This window comes from Pelmatolapia mariae, linkage group LG10_11, assembly GCF_036321145.2.
Source record: "Pelmatolapia mariae isolate MD_Pm_ZW linkage group LG10_11, Pm_UMD_F_2, whole genome shotgun sequence".
Taxonomy (NCBI): domain Eukaryota; kingdom Metazoa; phylum Chordata; class Actinopteri; order Cichliformes; family Cichlidae; genus Pelmatolapia; species Pelmatolapia mariae.
This window is the reverse complement of record NC_086236.1, coordinates 67,096,594-67,117,207: the sequence shown is the minus strand read 5'-3', so window position 1 is coordinate 67,117,207 and position 20,614 is coordinate 67,096,594. Positions and strand designations below refer to the sequence as shown.

General features: G+C 38.2%; 1 protein-coding gene across 2 annotated transcripts in view; it reads right to left on the bottom strand.

Moving 5' to 3' along the window:
- Window positions 1-10,729: 10,729 nt before the first annotated feature.
- Window positions 10,730-20,614, bottom strand: part of atg5 (ATG5 autophagy related 5 homolog (S. cerevisiae)) — a 44,993-nt gene continuing 35,108 nt past the window's right edge. For both annotated transcript variants that reach the window (XM_063485767.1, XM_063485766.1), the window contains exon 8: window positions 10,730-12,496. In XM_063485767.1, coding sequence (XP_063341837.1) covers window positions 12,360-12,496 — 137 coding nt within the window. In that variant the 3' untranslated portion in view covers window positions 10,730-12,359. The remainder of the gene's footprint in view (window positions 12,497-20,614) is intronic.

Sequence of the window (20,614 nt, the reverse complement as noted above, 5' to 3'; positions counted from 1 at the left end):
TAATTCTGGATTTAATCTGAGTGCTGCTTGATCTCTGCTTTTTAATACACTACTGATTAAGGCCATTACACTTGGTCTATTGCACTTATTTATTTCTATTCAATTCCCATCACCATCCTGCTTCTGGCCACTTGGAACTCTCAGCTGTGAGCTTGCAACAACACAGTTGGCTTGCAAGGTTTCCTCTAAAGCAGATGACGGGCTTTTTAGGGGAAAAAGGAGGGTGTGCGTCACACAAACCCAGTCTTACAGGATCCTGCAATATCCAGGATTTTGTAAGTGCCATGTCTGCTCATTATAATATTTCAACTTAAATAGTTAAATATATTCTAATTATTTCTTCTTTTCATCCAGAACCAGTTTAGAGAATCACAGCAGTTTGCTGTGATTACAAACATGTCTGCATGTTCCCATCAATAATCAGTTTGTCTCGGAAGAATATGGTCACGTGTATGAAGAGGACGACCAAGGTGACTCAGCAGAAAGCAGCAATATTACTCCGTACACCCCCTTCTTATTCTTTACCCATATGGAGTTACGTTCTTCTTCTCTTCGTCTTAAAACCGCAGCAGACGACGTTTCCTCCTGCAGATCATCCACATGTTTTACATATCAACAACTTTTCTACAAAACGTCTGACGTGGTCACTGAGGAAGTGTTTTATACGGTTACTGGAACACAGGGGGAGTGTGTGATGGCTCTGAGGATGTTTATCACTAACCCGAGTTTCATTTTATTAGTTATTGACAACTTCTTGATATCAGCTAAATTACAGTATGTATTGCATCATCATGCCTGTCTGCTCTTGTCTAGACACAAGACTGCACATATTTGTGCAGTTACCAGGCTCTTGTGTGGGGGGAAAACATTAATAGTGGCATTACTTTATCCCTTTTTTATGTATTAGCATTTCTGTTAATTGGGCACGCTTTCTGTGCTGGTGTCTGGGTATTGGAGTCAAGTCATCAGGAAAATTCATCTCACCTGGTCAGATGGTATTTATCCCAGCAGCCACTCTCCATCTGGCTTTTGTTCAGTGTGTGTTTCATTTGGAGCCAGCTTAAGATGTTTAAATTAATGTACTGCACAAAGCACTTTAGACCTTAACTATCTTAAACAGAATCATGTTAAACTGCTTTAAAAAAGGCAGAACCAATGACGCTGCCCAGTCCCTCAGCTGCGTTTACCTCAGCTGGGAATTTCTGTCTAAAACAGGAGGAGGACCACAGGAAAACCTCAACTTCTCTACATCCACCAAGACCCATCCAAGCATGGGGTTAAGTTCAGGTTTTGGTTCATTTGCACCCGTTTGGTGCTCCCATTGGAGTTATTTCACGAGTGATCAAAAGTTATTTGTAATTTACTTTTTAGTAAGTACTTCTAACTAACCTTCTTTCTTCTGTGTGCTTAAAAACAAAGCTCTCCTAACTACCTCTAGTAATGAAAAAAAACTCTTCTGAACAGTAAACTAAAGATAGCTGTACCACAGCAGGACCACCTGTTGTTTCCATATAAAATAAATAAGAAAAACAAGAATATCTTCCTTTGTTTGCATATTTTCTTACTGCTGTGCTGTGCATTAGCAGCTGATGTGTTGTCTTCATTTTTAAAACGCAATAACTGAGGATTACATCTGTTTCATTCACAGCCTTAAAGCTTTGTAGCCTTAATGCTAATGCAGGAGGTACAAAAACAAGGCAAATGAGTTCCCCTAAATGCATGGTGGTTTTCCATGGATTTGAAGGCATGGAAAACCTCCCACTTTGAGGTTAATTCTCTTGTCTCTGTGCCCTGAACAACATCTGAAATTGGTCTCCATGAGTACTGCAATGTGGATCCCGCTAATGCTAATGTGTCTGTGTAGTGGGAAAAGTAATTATTCTCAATATATTTTCTTATCATTTGACCCCTTGTCTCACCTGTCAAACAGCACAGTGCAATCAGCCATACTAACATGTTTCTTGCAGGTTATACAGAGATGTAATTAATGACAAGTTTGTTTGAATTTTTAAAATATACATACTGCTGAGGACCTGTGACGACTTTGAGCCAAAGACAATGCCAACGAAATTGGAGCGTGAGCTGGAAAGCCCTATTTAACACAGCTTAGGGGTACAGAGTGAGTTAAAAGTGAGATCCTAAAGGCTGCTATGGTTATAGGACACATTTGTGACACAACAGAGGAAATACTAAACAGACTGTAATGTCATTTTGAACACAGCCTTGTTTGTGACAATACCAGACAGTCAGGAGCCACACAGCAATACACGCACACACACTTAGGTACCCAACATGATGTCCTGACCCCAAGGCAGGAGGAGGAAAGGGACACACGGTGCTTATTAATGGTGTGTGTGCAAGAGTGTCTGTGGGATGAAGGCAGAGATCAAAGTGTAATAGCTCGCTTGCCCCTATCATCCACATCTTCCCGTCATACTCTCTCTTTTTCTCTCAGTGGGTCTGCCCGTCCTGTCTCTTCCGAACACCTGCCCATTAGAGGGCGGCGAGGTTAATAATAACAGGTTGCACCCCGTGTGTGTTTGTAAGGGAATGACTGGAAACGGACAGCATCTCCAGAGAGCATTTGTGTTGCATTCTCAGACCAACTAGACCATGTATGTGTGTGTGTATGTTTACAACTGGGTTCTATGAACATACATATGTGTATGTGCAAGTCTGCATGTCAGATTTGGACACCAAAAGTATATGGACGTCCCCTTGGCTGTTTTTTCATTTTTCATTTACTTTTAAGAGTTTAAATGAGAGAAAATGGTAGTGCTACAGCACAGAGCACCACTTCAAAGAACAGTGTTTCAGCCTTCTTTGTCTCTAGACTTGTTCAAAACAACATTTCCCATGGGTACAAAGCCATCAATAAATTAATTTTCTTTCCCTAAACCAGTCTGGAAGAACTTGACTGACCTCCACAGAACAAGTAGGGAATGTTACAGCAGCATATAAACATCCACTGTGTTGAAATAAGATATCTGCGAGTGTAAAGTTAAAGAGTCTGCATTCTTTGGTTCTTATAGTGGAAGTGTGGGGGGTGTTTATGTACAATATATAGGTTTCTGTGTGAATTTCATCAGGGGAAGTTGAAGTTAAAGTTTTTTGAGAAGACTGCATAAGAAAATGTGAAGGGGAAGTGACTGCACCTTTTTAGCATTAAAAACAAATCGGGTATTATAACCTAAAGAGGAAGAAAAACTACGTCACATAGTAGTGGATATGTGTGCATGCGCTGAGGCAGGAGAGAGAGAGAAAGAGCGGAATCGTGTCCTTTGAATCATTACCAACTTCAAAGGCTGTCGCTCTCGTTAAAAATGGACATCAAGCCCTCCATCCTGTGGAAGAGACGAGAGAACCACAGAGAGAAGGGTGTGTATGTGTGTGTGTGTGTGTGTGTGTGTGTGTGTGTGTGTGTGTCACACTGCCAGGAATAGGGAGACAAAGAAACACGTACACACTTCTGGTTCTCAGTTGTTTACAGGTTCTTTGTGAGGAAACCTGATTCTTTTTTCTCATACGAGTCTCATCACTTAGCCACTATGATGTCATCTAAAATTTTCCATGACAATTTTTTGTAACAGGTAAAAAAAAATTACCTGTTGCTGTAAAGGGAAAGTGAAAGAACATTTCATTATATGATTCTTTTTTTCTTTTTCTTTTTTTTTTTTTGGGATACAGCTTTAAAATGATATTGTGAATGTAAGTGCATATACATTGTAAGATTATGAAATCTGTTGACATCTATGTAGGGTACAAATGCAAAGTCTGGCTTAAAATGGACTGTTTATCTGTTTTGTTTACAATCTAATTTGCAATGATGCTATATGCAGACATGTTGCGCAGTCAAAAACCAGGGCAAGCCTGACAGTGTTTTTCTATTTTTACATTAAAGGCCAATTTTGTGTTCTTCTTTCAATTATAGAATCAGTGTTCACTGAGTTGTTTGCTCAGTGTGCTCTAAGTGCCCGTCTTTTTAATAAATTATGGCTAAACAAGTTTTTTAGCCCAAGCAGACATACAATTATCTATTTAGCGTCCTCTTACTGTTTAATAAACAGACTAAACTTGGCTCAGTTCTGATTTCCTGACAGGGAAATACATGTAACCGCACAGCCTAAATAAAAAAACAGCACGTTTCCCTATCAGACACTGATGCAACACTTTTGTACCAAGGTAAGAGAAGCTAGCAAGAAGAGAAAAATAACTGCTGGTTAATTTTAGCAAAGAAAAGAGGTATTCATTTTTAATTTTTCCAACAACATTAAACATAACACAGAATAGAGGTTTTTACACCAAGTGGCAGAGCAGAAAACAGACTGCTATTAACAGTAGTGTTCAATGGTGTTGTTTGAGAAATAAACCAACACGGGTGACATTTAAGGTTTAACTCTGAATGACATGAAAATGAAAATGTTAAAAATACGTTTTCCTGTTTTGGTTTTTTAAATTGTACTTTCGACAGTTATTTGAGAGAAAATTGTAGGTTTCAAGAAAAACACTGGATAATTTAAAAAAAATGACATCAACAGTGTTAACATTTTGAGAATGAGTTTAGCATTATTCAATTTCAAAGCATTTAATGCTAAAATAAGGACACAGAAGCAGGAAAAATGTGAATGAAATAAAAGTTTTGATGGAAATGGTTTTCTTTAAAAACTTTTAATAGATATAAAATGCAACCTTATAGTTTAAAACTCTCTTAAAGGATACCTTAAAGGCTTGAGGACTGTTTGGATATTTTTATTAAAGTAGTTTTTCTATTTTATCTGTTACAAGATATGTAACCAAGCATGGTTTGTAAACGTGAGCACACACTTACCGCCAACATACTTAATCTGGGTGCTTCTTTATTCTATGTTCTCTTTTTTCTGTCTCATTTTTCGACCATCATACTCACATTTAAAGTGTTTAACTCGGCATGAATGTGCTGTTACAGCCTGTTGTCATTTACACTTGTCACATGTGTTCTCTGTCTCAGTCTGCGCTGCGTTACATGTTTGTGTGTGTGGCTTCGGATGAGGAACACACTCGTGACTTCCTCTTCATCACTAATCACTCTCATCTGCTGATCTGCTTGATCTCTGTTCTGCTGTCTGATATACAGCGGCCCCCTGAGACACTTACAAAACAGGAGAATGAGTGTGTGTGCACGTGTGTGTGTGTGTGTCTGTGTGTACTTGTCTATGTTTGTGACAAGTTTGAGTCGAGAAATACTTTCAAAGAGCTGTTTGAGGATTGAGACTTGGTTTTAGGTTTAAAGTTATATTTAGATGTTAGATGAAGAAGAGATTAAGGTATTAATTATCCCGCATGAGGCTTTCTTTCACAGGCTCTGGAGGATGATCCTGTGTAGGTTTTTGATGGCTGCTTGTAGTCAGAGTGCACTCTCACAACATACATTTCAAACCTGTTAAGCGCATTCATTTAGCTTGCGTTAAGGAACGCAACTTAAAAACTACTGAAATTTTAGAGTATAGTTTCTCTCTGAGTAAGAAAGATTGTGATCTCAAAAAACCAAAACAAAATGAGACTATAGGGGATCGCGCAGCACTGGAGGGCATAGTTTGTGGTTTGAGTTGATGGTAAAAGTGTGTGTGTGCATGACAAAAAGTTGTTTCACGGAATCTGGTGGAAATCAGCTGTCCGGTAAAGTTTTGCCTATTTTTGGAACAAACAAATAATTGTTTCCAGTTGTTATGGAGATATTAACAAACTGGTGATGAAATCTCCCTGATACAAATCAGATTATGACTAAACAGTTGCCCGCTCGGTTGTTTAAACCTTATGATGCAATTTATATTAGGAAATAAAGCAGAGACAGGTTTAGCTTTTTCCTTTTTTTAATTGAACAAAATTAATTTAATGAACTAAATTCTGGATTCTGAGAAAAGAAAAAAGAAAAACTTACGCAGCTTTGACTTTTTAATTACCTTTTCACTGAAATCTTTAAACAGTCTTGGCAAACTAAGAAAAAAGTGGGATCATCATGTTTTCAGAGCCCGCTGACACACGCCTGACACACATTCATAAAAAAAGGCCTGTTGCAGCATTGTCACATACTGTGTTACCCACAATAAAAAAAAAATGTACAATGCGGTTCTTCTGTGTGCCTTCGGATGTTTTCACTGTTTTTAAAAGTATTTGCAGTTCTTTTACATATATTTCATGTAGAAAACATTTGCACAAACAAAAAAAATCACAAAAATGGAGCCTCATCACTGCTTCATCAACACCGAGAGGTTGTACATTTTTGAGGGATAGCAACATAAAGATGTAGCTTTATTTTGTTCTCATAATAATAATGACATACCCTCTACAGTTTGAGCCAAATGTAAGTTGAATGAAAAATTGCAAGACTATCAGAAAACATCAGAGAGAAACAATAACAATAGAAGAAAATGAGTGCTGCTTGGATTATTTCCATGACAACCTCCCTCTTAGCTGCTTTGAAGGGTTGTCTGGAGATTTTCATTCATATAACTTGGCTGTATGCTGACCTAGCAGTTAACACTGTTCCCTCACTGAGGGTTTCTGGTGTCAAAGGTAGTTTCTCCTGTCACTGTTCTCGACCAAAGCACAGGCTTTGGAATCTGTGCATGGTGGAAGGTCACCTAATGCTTAGGATGGTTTAAACACAGAAGGTGATATGAAATCAGTACTGATTAAATGCAAAGTGGTGCATAAACACATAGTGAGTGAAGCCACCAGCTAGATCTATTGCAGCATAACTAAGGGAGAATTCAGGGTCACCTGATCCAGACCTAACTACAGGGCTGGACTGGTAATCTGGCATACCTGGCATTTTCCCAGTGGGCTGACGCACTTTTAGGCCAATTGGCTGGCCTGAAGGGCCGCTTCGCACCAGCCGTACAAGCACTGACAGCAGCCCATTCACTCATTTTCATTATTAACACTGTATTTTCTGATCAAATCTCTTAAAGCGACAGGCCCCTACCTCCTCTGCTTCGCTGTGTGCAAAGTTTAAAAAGTTTAGTATGGAAGAGGTGGCGAGAAGGTGCAGAAAAATGTGTCAAATTAACAACATGTCAGCTGTCGGCGCTGCTGGCACCAGCTGTGGAGAGGTGAGGAAGCAACAGAGGAAGAAGAAATTCAAATAGTAAGAAAATAGATGAAGTGACATAATTTGGAAGGATTCAGGTAAAATGAATGCCTACTTTGATCCACTGCTAATAGCTAAAGTGGAGCTTTTTAGAACTAACCCAACAACAGCTGTACCAACCTGATTAAAACCTATTTCAATATCTATAATCAAATAAAATTAAATATGTATATATATTATGCATATATTTATGTGTGTGTCCATATATATAAGGCCTCTTTATTTGCTAAAAGCTATACAGTGTGATTCTAGACAAAGCTTTCCAACTCTGATTCAGGAAAAAAAAAATCTCACACACCACACAGACAGTATCTCTGCTAACAATTTAGCTCATTCCATCCATACACTTCACCAAGCATCTCACTCCCCCTGCCTTGAATTTTATTTCCTACGGCTCCATCTTCTCACTGTATTGAGTATGGGGGTTGGATCGCAGCTTGGGAAATCCCATTAAAACGTCTGAGTCAGGGAGATGACAGAGTGAGACAGACTCCTCATCACAGCGTCTACGGCCACAGTGTGTGTACAGTATACAAACACACTAACACAAACACATGCAGTAATGCACACATTACCCCACGCCGAGCCCCGGGGTTTGAGTCAACACCATAAACCCACCGTCCCATCACACTTGGCGGCTGAGGAAGCCTGACGTGATGACATGATGTGTGACATCACTCACACAAAACACACACTTTGGATTAGCACACTGGCAGTGTGACAAAAGACAAGACTGTTTGTGTGTGTGTCAGAGGGAAAAATTCAAATGCATGTCTCAGAGCACAGACATACACACCTGTAGGGGGCTATAAATGATCTCTGTAATTATGTACACACATACACACAAACACACTGTACATTTCAATTACTTGGAAAAAAAAGAAGAAAAAAAAAAACAGGACAAGCAGACACACACATATATATACACAAACACACACACAGTGACAGGGCAGCCCAAGGCCTGTCTGGACAGTTTAGTGGTCTCATTAGCAGTGGGTGGAATGCCAACAGATAATTAACCAGAAGAGATGAAGAGCGAGAGGGAGGGTGAGTGTCAGCAGTAAAACACATAAGAGAGAGATGTTCTTTATGAGGTGGATAAAGTAAAAAAGCCAGTGAAACACCAGAGGGGAGCAAAGATGACTCTGTCCTGTCTGATGTTTCAAACCCAAAAGACACAGAAAACACTTTCACTGGGCAGCATTTTGCTCCAGTGCTATAAAGGCGCAGAGCATTATGGCTTCATTACTCCAGGTTTCAACGTGTCTGTTCTCACCATGTCTCAAAGAAGTCACAAACTGAATTTGTATTCTTGGAAAAAATAAAGTTATCTTCAAAATCATGTATATTTAAAATAAAACTTCAAAAATGTCCTTTTGTTGATTACCTTGGATAATCCAGACATGGAGTTTGATACCATTAAGTTATCTTTTTACAATGAAAAATGGGCCCTTCAAGGTATGTCTATGTGATGGCCAAACCCATGGCCACACTCTAAAGGTCGGTAACTCTTGTGTATTTTCATTTCTTTATTTGAACACAATAACACACTTTAGTTTTAATAAGTTTATTGGTTGGTTTGGATACATTTGTTCTACTTGTAAGCACACACATTTAGTTTACTTATGTATGCATACCAGTTCATTACTTTGATATTTGACTGCCCTTTATTCTTTTACTTCTTAGCTGCCATCATCCCTGGGAGTTGTCAGACACTGACACTTAAGGTCACAGAAGATCTGTTATATATATATATATATATATATATATATATATATGCAGAGGCCTGTCCATGTAGAGCTTTATATATAATAGGAGGATTTCACATTTGGTTTTAAAACACCAGGCTCGTTACTATGAATGTAAAAATGTACAATTATATGAAGAACAGTCAGCGTTTTCTTTCTGCAAATATATTCAGCGATTTATGGGAAAGCTCTTTCAATCTGACTTTTTCAATGTCTCACCATAACACTTGCATCTGCACAAATACACAAACTTCAGAAACTCTTAGCTTAAATGAACTTTGCTTTTCTGATTTCTTTGTTTCCTTTGGGGTTTTTTGAGCCACTGACTGGATGCTGAAACCTGAATTGCAAAGCAGGATTTTGGCCTTGGTGAGGTAACTTCAAGGTTAACCTTGGGTTTTCAGTGTTACGAAGGTGTTTCACTTCTCATTGGAGTACTGGTGACTCATGCTGTAGATGTGACCTGATCGGGAGAAGGTTATGTCCCATATAAGAGAGGAACATGTAAAAAAAAAAACAAGAAGAAGAAGAAGAAGAAGAAGAAGAAGAAGAAGAAAGAAAGAAAAAGAAAAAGAAAAAAAAAGTCACCACTGGCTGACAAATCAATTCTCCGAAAAATAGTGTCACCCTTCTCGGAAGATCTCTTGGACCACAGTGCGCGAACAGTGCACTTTCAGCTTGTTTTGTGTTTAACCTTTAATACTTTTCTAACATTATACTTTTATCTCCCTTTGTTGTTCTGCTGCCAGTGGACCCATTTCTGATTGGTCATACTGTATCCTGCCAACACTACTTCCTTCACATGGCTGCACTCACGGATAGATTTTAGCTAACAGCAACCTTTGCTTGACCGCTTAGCCTGATTGGTAATTTGGTAAGTATAGCCAGAGAAAGGAAAGATATTCTGCACATGAGGAACTTGTTTTGTGCTCTACACTTTCTCATTGCAAAAAAGAGTTCAGTTTCACATGAACAAACACCAGAGAAGCTAAGTTTAATGCAGACATAAGAAGTTTGATAGGAAGTCGTAGTTTTTTGCTATTTTAACTTCCTTACTCGTATTCAGTTTTCAGTCACTTGACTGTCTCACCACGCTGGCAGGCAAAACATTACTTTATCATGACGGCCCATAGTGGAAAGTCAGTAGTGCTGCAGGAAACAAGTGTTGGGTTTTTTAACCACCTATCTCGAGCCAAGACTACTTGGATCATCTACCCATGGAGGAAAAACGAAGATATGAAGAGAAACTACAAGTGTTGGGGACTAATTCTGCCCCAGCAGGTTTATTCAAGTTCCTGTAAGTGGTGACGTCTCTCCCAGAGCTCCAGTTCAGCGGCATCTATGTGAATCTTGTAGAGAATGCTCACCTTACACTGTTGCCAGAGTGAAAGCTTTCAAAGTATGGAGAGCTGCATGTATTTTCAATCTGGTTGAGTAAATAACGCCACGTGTATGAAGTGAAGAACAAGAAAATTGTCACATATTATAACATAATGTTGTTTTATAAGGGTTGAGCAAGTATTTTTGCAATGCCATGTAAATCATTCCTACAGGTTCGCTGTGGAGAAACAGGGATTGATGCCATTTGTCCTGTAAGCCAGGCTAGTGGCATAATTTACTGTCGGCTGTAAATATATGTTGATTAGTACATTTTGTCTAAGTTAAACTCAAAGCCGCTCAGAGGATCAATAGATTTTAAAGGTAAGCAGTACTATTTGTCCTCTGAGTGGGTGAGTCCCACTACCTATGGCATCACATGAAACCCACTTCCGTATAGAGCCTTTAAATACGTATAGAAGATTTCAGTTTGATTTTAAATCAGTATGGATTAACAATGTCAGATTGATTTTTAATGGCAATTTATTTCACTGTGAACAGTAAAAATAACAATCAAAACAAACAAAAGAAAGTCAAGATGCCGATACGAGAGAGAAACATGGCAACATTTTACAAACTCATCTAGTCATTGCATTCCTCAGCTACTGCCATTATGCTGTAAAAGAAGTGCTGCCCATTATTGCCAATTCTCTTTGTGTCAACAAACAAAATTATTTAAAGCATATGTAGAACATGTAAAACCACCAATGCCCCCAACAGACTGCAGACTTAGTGCTAAGTACGCCTGCCGTCTCATTATCTCAGCTGAGTTCTTTAAATGAAACAAAACCAGATGCTCATTTAAGTTTGGCAGTGAAGAAAAGACACTCTTGCCAAATCTGACAAAAACAGACAGTAAAAACAGCTAAAGAGTGTTGTACTGATGGAAAGTTATCAACACCTGCTATTGAAAACACATGTGGATTTTTTTTCCCATGAATCTCTCAGTAAATGCTTTAGCCTCATTAGTAGCTACGTGATTTTTGAATGTTAACTCTGTGAAAATTCAACATCTCCATTGTCTTTTTAGTAGTAAAAACAGGCTTTTACCATGCCACCATGTCATCTTTAGTTTATGGACATTTGGTTTTGAGAGTTGCAGATTCCCACCATCCACTGGGCAACAAACCTAAAAAATTAAAGACCTTAAGTTGTGCAAAGGCAGTTTTTTTTTCTCTGCAAACAAACAAACAAAAAGGAATTTCACCATTTTAAAATCAAAGCTACAATTTAATGCTAATTCAGCAACAGTACAGAAACACTTTGGACATTCTGATTGCTAAGTTGCTTTTGCAAATAACTCAAAATTTGATGGTAAACAGTCAGCCCAAACCACCTCCTGGGTATGCTGAGATCAGTGAAAGGAGATAATGTATGTCAGTCACTGCTGCCAAACCTCCAAAACAGTTTATCTTCTTTTTATTCAAGCCCACTTTGTCAAATGAATCAGTATTTTTAACCAACAAAAAGGTTGTGATGTGAGCTTAAAGTGACTTCATGTGCACATGTCCACACATTGATGAGAGGACAATAAGAATAAAGATGATAATGTGCAGTAAATAAGGCAACTTCAGCAGGATTTGATACACCGCTCCCCAAACCAGAAACAACTCCATTTCCCTGTCTACAGAAAAGTTAACAACAAGACAAGGAGGAAGATGTGTGCCAGATTGGTGAAACAAAGGATCCATTCACCTCCTCTTCTCCCATTGAGATGTTTGCTTGTTCAGAAAGGAGTGGAAGGCGAAGATGTGGGAAAAGAATAAAAAAGAAAAGAAAAAAAGAAGGAGATCCTTTGCTCATTCAACTCATGCTTCTCCTTGTAGGAGAGGAGAAAGTTCTTTCCTTTTTTAAACAAGTTTTTGAGGGGGAAAGAGGAGGAGCAGTAGTAATTTTAAGAGGATATAAATATATATAGACAAGCTGGAAAAGGGTTAATAAATATCCCCTTTTGCATCCTTTGCTCATCTTTATCGTCAAGATTCTGACCTCCTTCTCATTAAAGAGTTCTGTTACGTTAAGGTTTCCACCAAAAGAAAACGCTGGTCAACGGGCTGGCCAGTGTCTTATCACAGTGACAGTACATTGCAGGAGCAGAAGTGGCCTCAATCACTCGGAGTGGGAACAACACAGATGTGCAGGAAGTTGTCAGGATGGCTAAGGTGTTCGCTAAGCCACTGCAGAGGCGTCTCCAGCAGCGGCTCGATGCCGTGGATCACCACCTGATAACGTTTCTGCTCACCTAGATGGAGCGAGAGGGGACAGTTAGTAAATACCATCAGTTATTTAAAAGTACAAATTTACAATATGTTTTACTCTCAGTGCTGGTTTTCCAAACTCAGTGTTTAATTTGCCGTTGTTCCTGTAATATACAATTACACTCCCAAAAGAATGCAAAGTATTTCAATCACAATTACACAAATACTGAAAGATTTTTTGACCAAAAAAAGAAAACAAATACTAATACACAACACAGTGATAACTAATTAAGTTAACTGGCAACGGACCAGTAGGTCTAAATTGAAAAGCGCATCCAAGCGAGTAAAATCAATCTGTAAAAACTATACAGGAAAACAGTTCAGAATAGCTTTTTTCCCCCCCAATGTGGCATTGCAGGTTAAGGGATTCAATATGAAGTACTTGCACATTTTTATCATGAAAGGATTCAGAGAATATGGAAAGATCACAGCATGCAATCAACTTAGTCCCAGAAGAAACACTAAATAGATACGAAATACTAAATAGATGTGATTCTTAGGCCTTGAGGATGCACTGCACAAAAAAATGACAGGTTTCTGTAAAGGAAACCACTGCGATGGCACAGGAACCATTCTGAAAGCCACAGTCAATGAAGTCAAACACCCATCAATGCTCTGTTATGCAAATTAAACTAATATAACCGAGATCCAGAAACTCCTGAGTCATTAACATTAAGACGAACCGAAGTGTAAAGGTGTAAAGGTGTCTTGTTATGTGAGCAATGGAATCAAGAATGCCGCAGGGCAAAAAACCAGTGCTGATGATGGTAAGCGGAAGCACCGGTGCACAACAATGTGGGTAAGTTGCACATTCGTGGAGTCCCAATAATGCTCGACAGGTTTTGCTGGCATCCAGTCCAACATGTTTTTGCTTGTTAACAGCAAGAAAATGCTAAACCACTGTTTCCACACATCACACATCAACAGCATGGCTTACAGTAAAAGAGCCTGTCTGATAAACTGTCTGCAGTTTAACTCTGAACAAAACGGGTGCCGATATAAAACAAACAGAGGACATCCCACAAGAGTGGGAAAGTGCTGCATAAATTAATGAACAGGAGGAAAAAACAAAGGAAGAAAAACATCATGTGACAATTTAAAAGCAGGAAGGAGAGAAAGAGATATGAAATAAATGAAATAACGTGAGAAAGTCAGAGCAGAGTAGAGAAAAGAAAAGACAAAGGTGTCAAAAAGAAACAAGATAAAAGCACAAAGACTAGGAAGCAATGCAGGAGAAGAGAGGAAAAGAGATGCTAACATGAGGTGAGAGAGACCACATCAGATAGTACAGTAATACCACTGGTGTGGTGGATGAGAGAGAGAGAGAAAGAGAAGAGAGAAAGTATGAGTGGAAATGTGAGTGTGTGTTCAGTTAAAAAGCAAAGTGGCAGTTTATTGTTTTTGTTAACCTGTCACAGGATTCGAATTTTAAACTTTCACTCTGACAGTGCGTGGTGAGTGAGAGTCACCGTCCTTTGGTAACGCCCATCCCTCAAAAGACCACGACTAAAAACACAAAAAAACGAACGTTATGAGAAACAACTTCCTCGACCTTTTCAACTTGCGGAGGTCAGATCATTCGTCGAGTGTACATTTCTAAAGATTAAATGACAATTTTTAATCTGTAAACTCCTCTAGTTTAACCAATGATCTCTTTATCAGCAGTGGCATGATGTCCTCTGAAGGAGCTCTGTCAAGTCTGAAGAAATGAGGTGTGAATTTGGAAAATTATTTCATTTCAATATGGGAAATTAAGAATAAAACTCCTTTAGCAATTAAAAGCACTAGCTTTTTCCTTTCATCTAAACTACCTCAATGTCATAAAAGTAAAAAATGGCACAAAAATAAGAAAAGATAATCATGGTAACACAAGGGCAATAAACAGGAAACCACGCCAAGATGACCATCTTTATTACTACTTTTAGCTGTACTTAATACTAAGGCCTTAAGTACATTTTATATACTTTCCAACAATTTTTAAGACACCATTACATTTGTTTTAGCATATTTTAGTTTAAAAAGTTTCTGAATTTTTATAGATTTATGCAAGTACAGACTTATCCAAGTAGTGGTTGGATGCATGCATACAGCAGCTCAGATCAGACTCATTTCAAGCCTCAGAAATATTTCTGAAGACCAGAAATGTTTAGAAAAAAAAGTATGCACACATATTTTCTACCACTGAGCTTTAAATGATAATCTCTTCTTAGAGTAAGGAACTGACCTTTAGTTTTAATATAATAAATTACAAAATCATTACATTGTAATGTGCAGGGCAGTTTATATAAAGCAACTCAAATTATGTTATCTGTTCATATTTTAATTTCATTAAAGTCATAAATATTCTGACTTCTCTGACAAATAATTTCTTCATGCTTCAAGACACATATTTTTGCAGTGAGCAGGCCAGAAGGTGACAAAACTTTTAATTGGCCATAAAACAGAAACTATGTTAATATGTCAATTAACATAAAAACAGTCACTATTTTTTGGTCCAGTTCATCGTACAGGCAGAAATGACACTGCAATTCTTTTAGTTTAGATTTGAAATTTTAAACATGAATTTATTTTTGAGAAACAGTTTTTGAGCTTTTTACCATTTGTACTTTGCATTTGTCTTTGCGTGAGAAAGGCAGACAGTGATTGCCCTTTTCCTGTCTATCACTGTTGTCCTCACACACACGCACACATGCACGCACGCACACACACCCACACACACACACACACACACACACACACACACATTGTTGTCCTCATTCAGTTCCACGTAATATCAGGAGGACGGTTAAGACAGAGCGTTAACTGCCGGTCTGAGAAGCAACTCCACCCCACACCTGCTGACTGACTGGCAAACAGAAACATGCAATAAGTTAAAATGAAAAAGCAATGCAAGTTCTCAGCAAAGGTTTGCTTCTGAAGATGGAGGCTGTGCACATTTAGGCCAGACCTGTGAGCTGCCTCTACTGGTGGCAGCTGGAATTTAAATTTAAAAGCTCTTTAATTGCTTTTATGTAATCCAGTATTGGTACTAGTCTTCAAAACAAACCAGAATTGTTTAATCATTATAGCTCAAGTGCTATTTTAGAGTAACGGTTCATAAGATTACCCCAGCAGATGATTAAAAAAAAAGGACTTGGCCTCTGCATGCTTATTTTAACTAATGCTATGTGCATGCAGGAAGTCTGGTGAATACAGTTTGTGCACGTGTAAGCATCTAAACAGGACTTTATTTTACAGAAATAAAACTTCTTTTTTTTTAAGCGTTTTTTCTTTTAAACCTCTGAGCACCTAGAAATGCATTCGAGAAAAGTACAAACCATGTAGATGTGAGAGGAAAAAAACAAGTTGGTAAAATTAAAATTAAAAAAAAAAACAAAAAAAAAACATTACCAATTGTATCTAAACAGTGATAACATATTTTGTTGAATTTTTTAATTTATTTATAATTTTTCACCATTCATTTCCAGTACAGCTGTTGGTGGAAATAAATTAATTAATTAGTGAAATTAATTAATTAATGAAATTAATTAAATAAATTATCCCACAATAGCATTATTAATGCATTTTAAACATCATAAAAAATGTTTGAAGATTCAAGAAGTGCAAAATGAAAAGGATGTGTTCTTTGCTTCTGGTTAACTGTGCTCAAACCACTTAGCCACAATCTGAAAAAAAAAGAGGATAAAAAAACAAAAGTTTTTGTTCTTTTCTTTCTTTTTTAAATGTCATTTCTTCTTTGATGACGGGATTTGTAGAGTCCATACTCTGAAGAAAATCATCTTTGGGTGGAGGTCCATTACTTACAGATGAGCTGTTGAGGAAAAAACAGCTGAACTGAAATGTGTTACAAGGAATTTGAAAAGGGGAAAAAATGTTACGCAAAAAAGAAAAAAAAAAAAGAAACAGTGAATGTACAGCGTGCAACTAAGAAAGGGCAGCTTTTGGTTTAAACTTTACACAAAATCCTTTTAGTAAGGTCCTATTAAGGTCCTACAATTCACAATCCTCTCCATAGTGTCCTCTATGAGCAGGAAATCTTTAATGTGTTAAAATATAAACCAAAAAAACAATGAACCTGTGAAAATTGTCAAAGGCTGAAATTGATCATTCTGAATCTGCATTCATTTGTAGTGTGAACAGTGAAACAAAGTGCATAATTGTGACACCGTGTTAGGGGGGTGGGGAGCAATGCTTAATAAACTATTTGGCAATAATGTCTCGAAAAAATTCATGAGAAAAAGTGCAATTTAGTTCAAAAGCACAGAAAGTAAAAGGTGAGATGCTGCTTAAGTGACAGCAATAGTGAAAACACACTTTCCCTGGTTCACTCATTTAATCGCGCTCTCTCTGCTTTACACGCACTCACAGACACAGACACACACACGCCTACACACACACACACACACACACACACACACACACCACGTTTCTGGGTGGTATTTCTTAACCATCACTAACCTTTACCCCTTGCCTGGCAACAGAAAGGCAGATGGGGGCGGAGGAGGCGTATTATCACAGTATCACTATGAGAAATCGGGGAAATTTGCAATGGGCCACACCCCCCAAAAACTCTCACACATCCATACACTACTCAAACACATAAATATTACTTTAGATCATCACTTTAACCACCTGCACCCAAATTAGTCAGACGAATGTGTGCAGTGTCACGCTAAAACCCACACAAATTCATACAGTATTTGGGAAACACATGAGAAAAAAAGCAGGAAAAGGCAAACTGAATTGCCAGTAAGGTCAGCCTGGGTTGATGACTTTGTCTGCAAAAAACACATCAAACATCTGCACCACTGGAACAGCTGACACATGTTAAGCCCCCAAAAATTGACACAGTTAATTAAAACAAGCTTTTTTCCTTTGAACCACAGAAACATATCATATTCGTGTGTTATATGAGAAGGAAATAGAGAAATAGAGATAGCGCATATGTAACCCACCTAATCCTTAACTTTCTAAGATGACTTAAGGGCAGCAAAATACAGCAAAAGACTGTCAAAAGAATTGAACTTTGTAGAGTGCTAAAATAGCCTTTAGCCACCAGGACATTTTCAAAGCAAGTAAAATTACCTTTTCCCCCTAACAATTCTTGTTCATCAAGTTCATTTTATTATGTGCATGAACTACTACTTATCCTCACAAGATCATTGCAGTTGTTTGGAGGCAGGCTGCCTCTCACCAGCCAACCCGTGTAATCTCCTTGTGATCAATATATGGCCGTGGCAGCATGAGCGACCTCTGGGTGACTGGCTGGTCACCATAATTAACTACAATCAGTTGCCAAAAGCAAAAAAAAAATTCAATGCAATCACTGGACAACCACTGTTTTGTTTTTGTTTTGTTTTAAACTACTCACCAGGAGGTTGCCATCCTATTTTTAATCTAGTGTGACAGAGCCATAAGAAAGCATTTAGTGACTCAGATGATGCCATAAGGATTATGGAATGGACCATAATTAATAAAGATCTCTTTAAAACCCAAGTCAAATGCCACAATCATCTTTTTTCCAACCAGTATGCACTTTTTACACATTTGTAACCAGTGTAGAAAAACTAGTCAATCATGCATGTCTTTAGATTTGGAGAGGAAGTCGGAGTACTGAGGAAACCCACGCAGGCACACGGAAAACATGTGAACTCCAAACAGAAAGGCACCAGCCGACCAGGAGTTTCAAACCCAGAGGCTTCTCGTTGTGAGGCGCTAGTAGTAAACCACTGAAAAAAACATGGGTATTTACCAGGAAAGTATATCGAACGGAGGTGTTATGAAAGACACACAATGTGAACTCTGAACTAGAGCGGGGAAGAAAAATGAGTTTCTAAGTTAGGCTGACACATTTTTACAGTTTATATTATTACAGCTTGATAATATATTATCATATTTTTTCTGAGAGCCGTGCCAGCGTCTGTATGCCTCTTCTCGTACTACCCTGTCTGACTCACACCCCGCCCCCACACACCCTCTCAATCTCAAGGTTGCTCTCAAAGTTCCCTTGCAGCGCAAAGGAGCACAACACAGGTATAGTGGTAAATAATATTTGAATATTGAAATTGGAATTTAACTTGATGTTAAAAATGCATGTGTGCCAATATGGATGCATACATAGTTTTACATAAGTTTTGCATAGTTTGTTGATTTGTAGAAACATGCAACTCCATTTACCTCGCAGAAAATGGAGTTGCTGGTTACCACTGTGAGGCTGTGGTATTTTAGCATGTTAGTTTGGTTCCTGCTTAACATTTTAAGGCACCACAGTAAGACACACAAGCTAGGGAAATGAAGTCGTGGTAAAACCAGCAACTCTTGAGCTCTCTCTCATGAGAGGCAAGGCCAAGTTACTTGTCATGAACTGCTGAGTGAAGCAAAAGGTGAAATGAGTTTATTTGTGAGGTAAAGACCATTAAAAAGGGTAAGAATGGGTTGTCCACAATGTCTTGTTAGCAAGAAATCCCTTCAAACTGAGGTTAAATGACCCATGAGCAAGCATTCTGGCAGTGACACAAACAACAACACTAACCTGGTTTTTAATGCCAAGAAAAAAGGTGGTTACATTCAAGGTGGAGAGTTTGATTCCCCCTCAAGCAACCAGAAGTACAGGTATAACTGTCAGAAGATGTGTCACGTATAGAAAAAAAAACAATGCTGAGGAATATCGTACAGGAATAGAGATTTAAAAGTGGTGTTTTCCCAATTTGACTAATACAGTTCTGTGAATCATTCGTGTGACAGCTCTGACCATTAACACCGGGAAAAGCTCTTTTTGAAGCCAACTGACAAGAGTTAACACGCATATCTAGTCATCAATATCCAGCAGCTCTACTGCTAAGTAATAAATCACCTGATTTTTTTCCTGTCTTCAGCACTTTAAATTGCATAATTAAACGACATTACTATAACGTAGTGTGCAATTCCAGCTTCTGATTTTCATAAGTACTTTTTACAGATAACAAGATAACAATCCATTACTTCAGTATTTTTGGAAAAATATGTTTGGAAAAATGTTTTGTCCAAAGGAAAAAAAAATCCAAGAAACTTAATCAGTGATGATTGTAAATATCTTTAAATCTCTGTAGTGGAAGTTGCTTAGTGGAAGATTTTCCATGTCCAGAAATCATGACCACACCTGCTAAAAAGACCAAACAGAGAGCTTATGGTTTAATAGTAAGAGCTCAGTTGGCTCACTCCAAATCCAAATCAATTCATTAATAATAACTCGTTTACAGAGCAAATAAACAGTATCTATATGAAAAGAAAAAAAATTGAGTAATTTGTTTGCTGACATACACACACACACACACCCTGTGGTTGAGTAGTACCCAACTGCTGGCCAAAAGAACATGTTTTGTCAACCAAGCGCAGCCAAACACTATTTAGAAAGACCACAATGCTGCAGTCTCCTCACAGCAAACAGCGCCTGACTGCATGACTGGCAGCTGGTCAGACTTTCTGGCTGACAGAATGAATTACTAATGACTAACTGGTGGATAAAAATGACTACCTAGCTACTGAATGAAAGCTGGGGAGTCCAACTCTCCACATGGAAACACTTTCTGTGAGTATTACGGAAATCTTACTGATGTACTGAAGTATGCATGCAGGAATTTCGTCTAACAAGTTACAGTACATATAAATACAATAACTGAAAAATGCCTTGACAGCCACCACACAAAGATTGCTGTGTGACTATTTAAAGAAGGTTCAGTATACTGCACGCTCATGGACACTTTATTAGGTATACCTGTGTCAAAATGCCTTGTTGGTGTCAGAGGTCAGAGGCCCGTCTGCTTTGGGCAGTGCTCATTGCATACAATGGTACTACTACTACTACTACACTTGCTTAACAAGTTCACCTATTCAATCCTTGAAAACGAAGACACAAATCCTTTGGGGGTGACATAAGGTGAACACCACAGCATTGCCTCAACATTGTTGCTGACCACAATGTACCCATGATCTGATGGCTGCTTCCAGCAAGATGACACACGATGTCACAAAGGTCAAATAATGTCAAAAGGGTTTCTTGAACATGATTTTTAAAAATGGCTTCCACAGTCACCAGATTTCAGTCCAATAGAGTATCTTTAGGA